At 35.6% G+C, this 13,757-nt stretch overlaps 1 protein-coding gene and 1 long non-coding RNA gene across 4 annotated transcripts in view; one reads left to right on the top strand and one right to left on the bottom strand.

Moving 5' to 3' along the window:
• Positions 1-13,757, top strand: part of LOC126974007 (uncharacterized) — a 70,060-nt gene that overhangs the window by 12,030 nt on the left and 44,273 nt on the right. The window contains exon 2 of the long non-coding RNA XR_007731454.1: positions 682-944. This is a non-coding gene — a long non-coding RNA (uncharacterized LOC126974007). The remainder of the gene's footprint in view (positions 1-681; positions 945-13,757) is intronic.
• Positions 1-13,757, bottom strand: part of LOC126973988 (condensin complex subunit 3) — a 69,378-nt gene that overhangs the window by 53,532 nt on the left and 2,089 nt on the right. For all 3 annotated transcript variants that reach the window (XM_050821335.1, XM_050821336.1, XM_050821337.1), the window contains exons 3-9: positions 13,165-13,290; positions 10,882-11,030; positions 9,579-9,738; positions 8,541-8,722; positions 7,694-7,888; positions 7,315-7,475; positions 2,954-3,144 (exon numbers count right to left, since the gene is read on the bottom strand). In XM_050821335.1, coding sequence (XP_050677292.1) covers positions 2,954-3,144; positions 7,315-7,475; positions 7,694-7,888; positions 8,541-8,722; positions 9,579-9,738; positions 10,882-11,030; positions 13,165-13,290 — 1,164 coding nt within the window. The remainder of the gene's footprint in view (positions 1-2,953; positions 3,145-7,314; positions 7,476-7,693; positions 7,889-8,540; positions 8,723-9,578; positions 9,739-10,881; positions 11,031-13,164; positions 13,291-13,757) is intronic.

Below are 13,757 nucleotides of genomic sequence, written 5' to 3'. Positions count from 1 at the left end.
ACTCTTCGCCAAAAGCAGCATATGATATGCTTAAATTACACGTACCAGTATCTTCTACTGACTTGAAATTTAAGTATGTTACAGGTAGCGATATAATAAAAATCTTCAAATTAATTAACCTAAAAAATACAAAAGACCTATGGGGCCATTCGACTAATATTGTTAAATACATACTTGACATTATAGCACCTGAATTAGCAATAATATTTAATGAATGCATAGATGAGGGTGTGTTCCCTGACCTCATGAAATACAGCAAAGTTATACCTTTGTTTAAATCGGGCAGTTCTTTTGACCCTGCTAATTTCAGACCTATTTCAGTGCTGCCTGTTTTTAGTAAATTTTTTGAAAAACTTTTGTTTCAACAGCTACAAATGCATTTTTGTAAATTAATGAACAAAAATCAGTCTGGTTTCACTAGGGGCTTATCAACAATTAATGCGGGTACTAGACTCATTGAGCACATCTTTGACGCCTGGGAAGAGTCACAGGATGCATTGGGCATTTTTTGTGATTTGTCAAAAGCATTTGACTGCGTCCACCATGAAACCTTACTCCTAAAACTAAAGCATTATGGAGTGAAAAATAGAGCCCTAAATCTGTTAAAATCATATTTAAGCGAAAGAGTTCAGATAGTCGATGTAAATGGCAAACGGTCTTCGGGTAAACCTGTGCGAATAGGTGTTCCACAGGGTTCTATTCTCGGTCCTTTCTTGTTTCTTATATATATTAACGATCTACCGTTTGTGGTAGATGATAGCCATGAGATTGTATTGTTTGCTGATGATACTTCACTTATTTTTAAAGTGAAGCGACGTGCGGATATTGATGACGAGGTAAGCAATGCACTCTCAAAGATAGTGCGTTGGTTTGAGACGAATAATCTGCACTTAAACAATAAAAAAACAAAGTGTTTACGGTTCATTACACCAAACACAGCGGAGGTACAATCCAACGTACTTATAAATGACCAGAGATTGGAACTTGTGGACACTACGGTCTTCCTGGGTATCACGTTAGATAAAAAGCTTCAGTGGGGTCCACATATTACCCATCTAGCAGATAGACTCAGCTCTGCGGCATATGCAGTTAGAAAAATAAGAGAGTACACGAATGTTGCGACCGCTAGATTAGTGTACTTTAGTTATTTTCACAGCATCATGACGTACGGTATATTACTATGGGGTCATGCTGTTGACATTGATATAGTGTTTGCACTGCAAAAGAGAGCTGTTTTTGCTATATATCAGCTTGGTTATAGACAGTCTCTCAAAGAAAAATTTAAAGAAATAAATATTATGACTGTTCATTGTCAGTACATTTATGAAAATTTAATATATGTTCACAAAAATAGTCACCTTTTTGCTCTTAATAGTGATTTTCATTATTATAACACTAGAAATAAGGGATTGCTTGTAACTAATTCTAGTAGGCTTCAGAAGATACATAATAGCTTTAAGGGTAAATGTATACACTTCTACAATAAAGTCCCAGCCACTGTTCAGGCATTGTCTATAAATAAATTTAAATGTTTTATAAAAAAATGGCTCTGTCGTAAATCCTATTACTCCACTGCTGAATATCTAAATGATCGGACAGCCTGGGACTAGATTGTGATTATTTTATAGCAACTGTACAATATTGTATATTTTTATTGAAAAGAGCGCAAAAAAAAAAAGAATGCTGGGAGAGTTTCTTGCGCCGCTTCTTCTCTCTCAGAGCGCCATTTGTTTCCGAAGCGGTAGTAGTATCTAGTAGTATAAGAAATGACATCAAAAAGAATTCTAAAGGAATCAATTTTGAGAAAATAAATGCCTTTTATGCCTTTATGCCTTTTATTACGAAATTTAAAAGAATTGTTAAAAAACGTTTGTGTGGGAAAGGTTATTATAGCATAAACGATTTTTTTAATGACACCACGGACTGGGAATAAAGCGAACACCCTCAGGCTCTTTAATTATAAATGTTTATTGTATGATATTACATTGTAATCCATATTTTATATTAAAAAAAAGCCCGCTGAGTTTCTTGCGCCCATTCTTCTCAGGTCTGAGGCAGTCTCTTTTGAATGGGTGGTAGATTTTGGCGTTCAATAAGTGATTTTAAATCCTATTTTGAATAAAACTATTTGAATTTGAATAAAAAAATGATCCCAAATTCGTTCTCTGCACCCTCGATAATCTCGGATTCGATATCCATGTTGAAATGAAAAATTTGGGCGGCGGCCATCTTGGATTTCAAAAATGATCCCAAATTCGTTCTCTGCACCCTCGAGAACCTCGGATACGATACGCATATTGTTGAAGTCATAATTTTACGCGACGACCATCTTGGATTTAAAAAGCGATCTCAAATTCGTTCTCTGCACCCTCTAGAACCTCGGATTCGATATCCATATTGTTGAAATCATATATTTGCGCGGCGGCCATCTTGGATTTCAAAAATGATCCCAAATTCGTTCTCTGCACTCTCGAGAACCTCGGATACGATATCTATAATGTTGAAATCATAATTTTGAGCGGCGGCCATCTTGGATTTAAAAAAATCAAATAAATCCTTAACGCTCAAAATATATCAGGAAATGCCCAAACACAGCTCCTGTTAAAAAAGGAACACAAAATTCCAATTTTAAAAGGTCCATCAAGTAAGTTACGTTTTGGCACACTCTAATAAATATATTATACTACATGCGTAAGCTATCACGCAGTATACTGTGTATGCTGGCTACACACAAGTATATAATATATATATACACACACACACACACACAACTGAAAAGTGAAAGGTGCGAAATGATGCGCACCAGAAACGATACTATCCCATTTGATGAGTAGGTTTTACTCTCCAAATTTTTCTCATACCGGGCGCCTTATATGAAAATCGGTTCTTAAGGAGTAAACTCCAAAAACAGTGTTTTGAAAACGGTGAAATTGTAGGTGTAAAACACACGCACCTTCAGTTTTATCTCGGCTGTGTCGACGGGTGTGACGGGCGCGGGCGGCGCCGCCTCCCCGTCGGGCGCGTCTCTCAGCGCCGACAGCACGCGGCACACGATGTCGAGGCGGCGCGACACGTCGGGTACCGCCAGCTGCAGGGCGTACACGAACGATCGGATCACGTCCGCGCTCAACACGCCGTAGTCACCTGCGAATAAACTTACAGTTTGCGTACTGTACTCCCATTCGTAAATTTTTTTATAAACTCCACCTTGAAATAGGTCCGCCCAAAATCGACGTGTATATCTACATATTAAAGAGAAATTTTATTCAAATAAAAATATAAATATATGTAGTTAAAATTAAAAACTTATCGTATATTTAAGGACGCGTTTTCAAAACAGAGAGGTATCGAATCGCACCACTGACACCGCTCAAACATATACACGTACTTAAAGTTAATTGCGGCAATCAAATGAATTTGATACTTTAGCAAGTTTGAATTTTGTTTTTTAATACCTATGTATTTTTGATAATTGGTTGATCTATTCGTTTAGTAGTTAAATATTAGAACTTTAGATGGCAATTCTGTAGCAAAAGGACGTGTGCAGTAAACGCAGTTATATTTTAAATCCAATATGGCCGCCGCGAAAAATTTCAGTAATATGGGTATCGTATCCGAGGTTATCGAGGGTGCAGAGAACGATTTTGGGATCATTTTTGAAATCCAAGATGGCCGCCGCACAAAATTATGATTTCAACAATATGGGTATCGTATCAGAGGTTCTCGAGGGTGCAGAGAACGATTTTGGGATCATTTATGAAATCCAAGATGGCCGCCGCGTATAATTATTATTTCAACAATATGGGTATCGTATCCGAGGTTCTCGAGGGTACAGAGAACGAATTTGGGATCATTTTTTAAATCCAAATTGGCTGCCGCGCAAAATTATGATTTCAACAATATGGATATCGTATTCGAGGTTCTCGAGGGTGCAGAGAACAAATTTGGGATCATTTTTGAAGTGAAACTTCTTTGCCTGCATGAGGGTAAACTTTTTATGGATGAAACGGAATAAAGTGTCACGAATATGAAGGACGTTTTTATCCAAGAAGAGGGGAGAGAGATTGAGTCTGATTGAGATAGAGTGAGAAAATTCGAATGTAGCATGAAGCAGACGGTACCGCTATGAAGTAAAACAACTTCACTACTAGCGTTGTATCATGCAGGCTTAGCGCACGGCCGCGAGTATGTAGAACATCTTCCCTACTAGCTTTGTATCGTGCAGGTTTAATGAGTAATAGTAATTAGTAAAACATCAAATAATTTCTAATATTGACATAAATCAATTAAAATTGTGGGGTATCGTTGGATAGATCATCGAAAGTTAGATTCAGTTTTGATACATGACATTTCCTTTGGTCTTTTGAAAATAATGCGGGATTAAGGAAGATATACGTTACATTTATGTAATAGCTTATACCTTATGATTACAATATCTATTGAAATAACTCTTCCTGACATAATATGGTGGTAATAATTGATAAGAAGGGTAGAGCTTCTTGTGGTTATAAAGGGGATGAAATTTTTTTTTGCATGTAGGGTATCATTAGATAGGTCTTTCAAAATCAAATTTTCAGATTTTTTAATTAGATTGGTAACGGAATGTGTTTTGTAAATATTGTGGGTGAAAAGTCGAAACGTATGAATGAAGAATTACTTTAGCATGTGGGATATTGTTAGACAGACCTTTTATAATATAATTAAGGTTTATGAATGAATTCTAATTTTAACGATGTAAATGACACGCGTGAAGAAAATTTTGTAGATTTCATAGGCGCCATCATGGATTTCGATTTTGACCCGATATTCGTTATTTTTGACCCCAAAAACAAAAATGACAACCATGAAGTGATGTTGGTAATTTTCATAGGCGCCATCTTGGATTTGATTTTGACCCAATATTCGTTATTGTTGACCCCGAAAACCACGAAAATGACACCCATTAAGAGAAGTTGGTAAATTTCATAGGCGCTACCTTGGATTTCGATTTAATATAGACCTTATATTTAGAGATGAACTTATAAATCACTAATTCTTCAAAAAAATACAGAAACATAATTTTTGAATATCTGACTGCGTACAAAATATGTAAAGTATCAAAGACAGTATTGTAGAGCTTATAAAAAATATTCATATTCGTACAGCGATCTTTCCGAGTACGAGCTGCTACTTACAACCGATGCAGTGTCTACCCACGACGGCGGCCGAGCGCGGACTGACGTTGTTTCGATAGATCTCTCTGTGCAATGCGTACGGAGTGACAAAATAAAATAACCCTTAATACCACACTTTAAAGCTCATGCTTATCAGAAAAAAATATGAATTTTAGACGATTCATTTTTATTTTTTTCTGAGGTTATTTATAACATATTCATTAATTTATTTCCAGTGTTTTTGAAAATATTATATCTGCTTTCCTTACGCAATTTTTAATAGACAAAATTATGTAAGTAGTAGCAGAAAACTGATCCTGAATGAAGCCCCATTTGGTCAATTTTGTGTGAAGAGGTAACGGATAGTCGTTTTTACGACATAGAATATCAAATTTTCAAAGAAAAATTTCCCGCTAATTGGAGATAAAGAAGTAATCTATTTGTGGCAATTTTTAGTTTTGTTAGATTTAGTTTCATTTCATCAGAAATTCTACCGAAAAATATCTTATTTTTGTCGGATTCGTAAACGGGTCCTTAACCTCAACCCTACTTGACTCGTGAAAAACTGTTAGAAATAGACACAGTCGCCCGCCACACTATTCTCGCCCGTATTACCGGCTGTTACGGGTCGTGGTTGCGCCACACCATGAACAACTAACGAGTTTTACGGTCTTTTTACTATCTGAAGTATGCCTCGGCATTACTTGTTACATATAATGAAGTTAAAACGTGATATTAACTCAGCATCACGATTATGTGTACATAAAAGTTCTCTTATTTTTTTCTATGTTTATATTATATTCTAATTTACCTGTATGTTGAAAGTTTTGTGACGGACTTGTTTATAAAGCATATTATTGATATTATGATGCGACTCACGAAGACTTACACTGGATTTTTCACATTTTATTTATTTTGATATGACAATAAAAAGACATCTTAAAGTTGAATCCCATGCAATAAATACAATTTTTTTCATATTCTCATGTAAGCTACAATGGGGCACTCATACGAAAAACTTATGTAATACACTAAGCTCTGTAGTATTTGTGATAAAAAAAAATTACGCAGCTGACAGATGTTTCAACGGCTAGACTTGTATATTACAGCTACTTTCATAGTATCATGTCCTATGAAAAATTATATTGTGGGGTAGCAGCGGAAATATTAACAACATAATTATTGTACTTCAGAAAAGGGCAATTCGAGCAGTCTATAAAACTCGTTCAAGAGATTCATTGAGAAAAAAGATTAGTGAAATTAATATTATGACAGTACACTGCCAGTACGTATACGAGAATCTCCTTTGCACTCATAGCTAATTTAAAAAGAACAGCTATGTACATACCTACTGTTAATACTCGAAACAAACATAAACTAGCAATTCCATCTACTAGGCTTCTTAAAATTGTTAAATATTTTGAAGTGGATTGTGTTATATTTTATAATAAACTCCCAAGTAATATTAAAGTATTACCAAAAAAAACAAAAATTTATGTATCCTAGAAATAAATTATTAGCCTTAGCCCTTAGGCTATTATAATATGAAAGATTAATTGATTGATAAAGATAGTTGGGACTAATATTTCTTTTAATGTTATTGAAAATTGTTAAACTCATTTGAATACTATATTTAAGTAACTTTTGTGCTTCATTCTGACTTGCACTAAATAACTTTTTTAATTTGAATTTATTTAGTGTACTAGGCTGCAATTTGTCCAAACAAAATGGTTTCCCCTATCTGGATAATGCTTATAGGATATTTTGTATAAATACAATTTCTTCTGGAGCCTGCCCCGGTCATTTAGTTTCATTAATTTACTGTTTACAGTACAATAGCTTACAAACATGTACATGTGTTCTACAACTGTACACACTTTAGACCAGTCCACCAGTGGAAGGCTCCTTTGCACAGGAAGCCGGCTAGATTATGGGTACCACAACAGCACCTATTTCTGCCTTGAAGCAGTAATGTGTAAGCATAACTGTGTTTCGGTCTGAAGGGCGCCGTAGCTATTGAAATTACCAGGCAAATGAGACTTAACAACTTATGCCTCAAAGTGACGAGCGCAATTATTGTAGTGCCGCTGCATTGTAATAGGCAGGGTGTATCAGTTACTATCACATGAACGTCCTACTGGGTCATAAACAATGTGATTACCAGTGAGGGTGTCCGTAATGAGGACTTGCAGAGCGTCCCGTCCGATGGGGTCTGTGGCGTCGTAGACTCGCAACAACATGCCCAGCTCGTGCAGGATGTGTTGGCGGGTTCCGAACACCACGGGGTCTTCATCCTCGCTCGGACACGGGGACTCAACAATGCTGCGATCAAATCATTTATTGAGTCAAATTGTTTTTATATATTTTACTACTCCTCTACTTATTCATTCTGTCATTTATATAGCCAGAACCACTAATATAAGTTAATACAATAGTCAGTAATAAACTTTTGCAGAAATAAGTGTGGTGGCGGTACTGCCAGGACGAACACTGCACATTGATGATAAAAAGAGATAATGCCAACTGTAACTTGTACATACGCTCTTATATAGCCGATTAACACAACTAAATCGGGCAAGATCGTCTCCAGAGTTTCGTCGTCGTCAATAGACTGCAAGTGCTCCGCCAGATGGCGCCAGTACCACGCGGTCTCTTTGTTCAGTTTCTCAGCTGGGATCAGTCTGAGGTTCTTGTCTGTTGGCAACCATTCTAACAGCTCTGATGTTTGAAGACGTCTGAAAATATTTCACTCTTTTTAACCGATGAAATAAACGGAGGAGATTTCTCAATTCTAACGTATATATATATATATATATATATATATATATATATATATATTTTATGTGTGTTCGCGGATAACGTCGCTGTTTATAAGCCGATTTTTTTTGGAAAGACGATATCGTACCATGATAAGGATATGGCATCCTAGCGATGTTTTTTTATCGTTAAGTATTTTAGAGCACTATTATTAATTGAAGGTCTGGAGTCGATTTGATCATAGATACAAAAGACAGTTGAAGGAACTCCTCAACGACTTGCAATAATTACTCCGTCTTAACTCTTCGACTTAATTCATTCGTGAAGTTGGTGTTATATCTTATTTGGCTCTAGATCATACCCTCAAGTGTTTTTACTATACTCAGTGCAAATGTTTTATTTTTATTGAGTGTAAATTCCGTTAAGTTGCTCAGTGCTGCTAAGGTAGGTAACAATTTTAAAAGTAATAAAAAATAAGCGTTAAGCATGTAATAAGTAGATTATAGCCACAAATAATAAAAAAATTACCGCCGATAAAACTAGAAAGCAAAAAATAATAAATAAATTTCATATGAAATATTTATTAATATTCTTTACTTTCTATGATAATTAATACTGAGTATAACTTACTTAAACAACGGTTCAAGCAGTTTTCCTGCAACATACTGCGAGTCCTTAGCATCATTAGCGTTGTCCAATCGAATAGCTTTGAGCAAGTCAATAATATTTCCCTGGAAGGAGCTCAACCAGCTCGGTATGAGGATCTCCTCGACCACTCGACGCACTCGTGGACTGCGCTCTGTGAGGCCCACCTGAAGATCAAGATGAATATGATGATGACGGACCAACCTGCGGCAGATTGCCTGAGACTAATGTATCGGTGCAGGTCGCGATGGTACCATCATGTTAGCCTTAAAGTCTTGCTTGCCCTACTCAAATAATTATCCATTAACATTAACTGCTTTCAGTTCTCTTTATTTCTCCGCCGTTCAAAATTGGAACACGACACTGCGGCGCTTGTGGTACTTCTGAAGTCCAATACCAATGTGGCACTTGCTCAGTCATCTCACTCGCATACCGTTGCTTATAATATACCTATTTCTCTGTGAGTTTTGCGAAACTGGTTCCCGTAGTAAGCACATTTATGGGACCGCTATCTATAATATTATTTATGTATGTTAGTGACAACTAGGTCTTTATGGGTGGTAAAAATGCAGACACCAACATCAGTCAAGCTGTTAAGTAAGAGTTATAAAACAAATAAAAAAAAATAACAAGAAAATAGAATTACAGGCTGAACCTACAGATTATTGAAGTTATACTTATTTAGGCGCGTTATGAACAAATGATGAGAGTGAAATTTTAAGATGCGCGCGCATCTCTGTAACACAAAAGTAACAGGTTGTAGTTGGTTCCTAAAATTTTCTGACGTTTGCGTCATTCGTTATTTTATTTGGTTTCTTCGTCCATTATTACTTATTAGGGCAGGCAAAGGGTTCAAGCCTTCATCTTTGCAAGATTTTTACAAAATTGTTCTTTCTAAAAACGTAGAATAGCACGAGGAATAAATGATTTTTGCTTCGTTAGGCTAAAGAAGTATAACTTCTTGCGTGCATATAAGTACACACACACTTTTTTATATAATTATAGATATAATTGTTAACTTACTTTTAAAATAAGAATTCTTTGTTTGACCCTTAGCTGTGTGACAGGCATTGCGGCAATGTGAATAAAGGCAGCTCGGCGTACTGCCTCGTCGACGTCACACAGACGTTGCAGAACAAACGGTACGTTACGAGCGCACTTCGCAATGGACATCACTATAGCTCTGAAACAAAGATCACTCCGTTATATTGTATCTTACCTGTGAACAATACCTACTATATGTATGACGTACGATAGCAAGCAACTATAAATATTTTTTATATTTCCGGTAGATTTGTATTTTTAAGAGGAGGACATACGAACATACATAGGGGTAAGTGATCGTCGCGACATAATATCAGCCGGAAGACGTTGCTGGACATAGATCTCCACAATGATCGGTTCTGCGCTTCCCTTATCCATCGTAATCCGGCAATCTTGACCAGATCGTCGGTCCATCTTGTGGGAGCCTGCTAACAATCCGGTACGTGGTCGCCCTTCGAGGACTTTACTGCCCCACAGACCATCTGTCCGTCGAGCTATGTGCTCTGCCCACTGCCACTACAGTTACGCAGCCATCTGGTCTATGTAGGTGACTTTGGTTCTCTTACGAGATCGAATGTTCTCATTTCTGATTTCGATCACATGAGCGTTGCCGACCTTATAAAGTATAAAACTAAAAACACATTGATACGTGGCGGACGAGGATCGAACCGGTGACTGTTACGCCTTTTCTTTATATTCCAGGTGGTAGAAATAATAATTATTAGATTAATAATAAATAAATTCAAACGGTAAAACTTAAGAAAACATTTTAATTGTGAACTTGGCTGACGTGATATACACCAACAAGTTTATATTTTTAATAACATAATTGGGTAGGTACACTAATATTAAATGTTATACTTTATAATAAGGAGCCCTTTATGTCAGGATTGATATAGATATAGTGATATAAAGTCGACTGGTAACTGTAATAAAGCGTTCTATAAAAACAATGAGGTGCAAACCCATCGGAATTAAAAAAAACAAATAATAATAAGAATAACTTATGTTTTCATTTTGTGTGTCACTTGCAATTTTACACTTGCGATGTCACTTTTTGTTAGAATGCGTTCATTGCTCGAAATAGAGGAAAACAGTCCACCTTAATTTTTTTCGATGTTTTCACAGCTGCCACAGTGTATCTAGACGTATAAATGATCTAAGACTAGGTTCAAATGCTACACAGTATTGTACAGTTGCCGATTTAAATCGTGGGAGAACATCAACTAGAGAGGACCGTCGCTCGGGTTGCCAACAATGATAGTGACTGAACTAATGTTACCTTCTCACTGACGAACTTGGGTCACAGCTCATGTGAAAGCGATACGCTCTGGTCACCTCGTCGTCTGGCTCCATAGGGTTCTGCAGCCTCTGTAGAGCTAATGCAGCTCGACATCTCACCGCACCTCGGGTGTCTTGCAATCTTTGCATCTTCAAATTTAACACTCAATTTTAATACTAGAAAAACCAAGGTTTTTACTAACAAGGCTCAAAAGGCTTTTATCTAGAGCCGAAAACCACCACCTAACAAAAAAAACTCACAAAAACTATTGTAAACATGATTGAAAGAAAATTGAGAAAATCAGGCATTCGAAATACTTTTGAGAGACTGGAGAGAAAAAAAATGTAGAAGGTGACACGAGGAGAGGGTGAAGATAGAAGGCGCTGTCTCCCTGGCGTTTACACACTTCCGCCACAACCGTTGACGAGTTAGGGTGTTATTCTGTCCAATTTGTGTTCAAATATTAATAAGTCGTTGTATCATTAATCTTAGACGCTTAGCACTTTAAATTACTTTTGTAACACTTTTCCATTTAACTTTACTGTAAATTATATAGATGTTAGCTTGCAAGTGAATTTTTGGTTTGATCTTATGTCCTACAATTGTATACGAACTATGAGCTACACTAACTGAAGATAAATAACGTTTTATATTCAATAATACTTTCTTTAGTTATTAATATGAAGTAGTGCCTCAGACATTCGAAATACTATTCAAAGGCTTCGTGTAAAACTACTCTAAGTAGATAGCCAGAGGGAAAAGATTTCTGACTAGATGTATTTCTGCGTCTGTGTGTAACACGCCATAGCTATTGAAATTACCGAGCTAGTGAGACTTAAAATTTTTTTTGTGAATTATGAAATAATAAGTTGCTGTGTGATATGTGCTAAAAATAGAAATTAGGTAATTAAAATATAATTCAATATTTTATTGAAGGACACTTTTTTCATTCGCACGCAAAATAAAAATTGTTTCGTTCAGTATGTCAAAGTCAAAGTGTTTTATTTGCCAGAAACATTCACAAGTAAAATTGTTACAAATTCAAGAGCAGGCACATGTTTCGTCTCGACACACATGCAAATATTTTTGTGGTTTTGCTTCACAATATTATAAACCTAACAATCAATAATTACGGCTTCATTTAATTTGACCAACGCGACGTAGGTAGTAGACGAATACCAAATATTACCTTTACGATTCATGCACTTTTGAGATAGGTACATAATTCCAGTTACAGCCCGAAGAAAACTGGAACATTTTGTAAGCTAATTTAAGTGTCAATATTATCTACTAAATATTACTTATAGCTCTACGTAAAAAATATATAATAATTTTGAGATGAGTAGAAAACCGTTAGCGCTGTACTATTTTGTGGTCATAAGTTTAAATAATACTTAAGTTTTAGTGTAAAGTAGTTTTTCCAAGTTTCATACTTATAAAGTAACATTAAAATATTAATCCAAATGAACATCTTATTTCGTGACAGTAATTCGCACGTGATTTAAATAGTTACAGTACCTATATCACGCGCGAGTTGGACGCGAACACGACACAAGAACAGTTTGTTTTTAGCAATTATTGAAATGTAATTATTTCGCAAAACGAGACGAACGAAAGTTAGTAACACAATTACGTTAATTTAAAGTTGAACCTAATTAAAACACGACACTCCGTCCTTTTTACGTTTGGATTTGCTGTTATTTGGACAGTTTTTCACAGAACATCTATTGCGTGGTGTTGTATTCAAAGTGAGGTCGAAACACAACACAACTGAACAAAAACTCTACCTAATAGACGCGTAGGCAGAGTTTTACTTCTCACAATTTGATCATGTTTGTGAGTCTAGTTAGTTTTTGTATGTCAATGACTATAGTTAAAAAATAAATTTAAATTAATAAAAAAAAATACAAGAGTTACTTCACACACACTGTAAATAAATAAAATTATTGTTCATTATTGAGCAAAATCATATTTAGATGTTAGTCTACAACAGCCAGTACTGATCTGCTTAGTACTCTTATATGGTGTCTCTTACAGGAAGCCTTTCATATTATTTTATAAAACCTTAAAGTCTTTTCACATTACACCAACTCAACACCAATCCAATAGAGGTTCCAACTAGAGGTATCAACGAGTTGTCAACTAGGTGATCGATGTGATGGTCACCAGTGGACAACTTGGCTGTGAATTGAGTTGGAGTGGAGTGGATGTTGAGTCAATGTAATCTGTGAAGACCTTTATATAAGTTTTGTAAACCAAATGCAAAAGAATTTAGAGATAAACCTGTGATTCCAAAAGTTTGTCACAAAGATCATCATCTAATGAAGCATCTTCACCGAGAGCAGATAATACAGCAGCCAGCAGTTGACTTGCCCTGTATCTCACAGACGGACCAGATACACACTGGCACTAAAATTAAATAAACAGAATAAGTGCTCCATTATTTAATATTTCACATATTTAAATGTACAAAATGATTTATATGAAATATATTATAACATCTATAAATAAACATTAGGAACAAAAATAAATTTATATTTCTTTATTCAAGATTTTTTTATAGAATAGGTCATTTGATTTTATGGGATAGCTGATGTTCATCTGAGAAATCACAGGAACATTGCTGGCTTTTTAGAAAAATGTATAAGGCCAGTTTGGCAAAGCCACGAAGAAGAAATACCACAAATTCTGAATAGCTACAAAGATGGCACAGTATAATATAATGCAGCATAATATATGTAAACATAAAAATATTTTAGCTACAATAAATTGACATATCGCCTTATATAATGTACTATATTTGAAATTTAGTCTAGTTGTCAACTTCCATTGAGAGGATACCAAGCTATCAAAAAATAGTGATTGCTTTTTCTGTA

The sequence above is a fragment of the Leptidea sinapis genome, chromosome 31 (assembly GCF_905404315.1).
Source record: "Leptidea sinapis chromosome 31, ilLepSina1.1, whole genome shotgun sequence".
Lineage (NCBI taxonomy): Eukaryota > Metazoa > Arthropoda > Insecta > Lepidoptera > Pieridae > Leptidea > Leptidea sinapis.
Note: the sequence above shows the minus strand (reverse complement) of the source record. Positions and strands in the feature narration are given on the sequence as shown.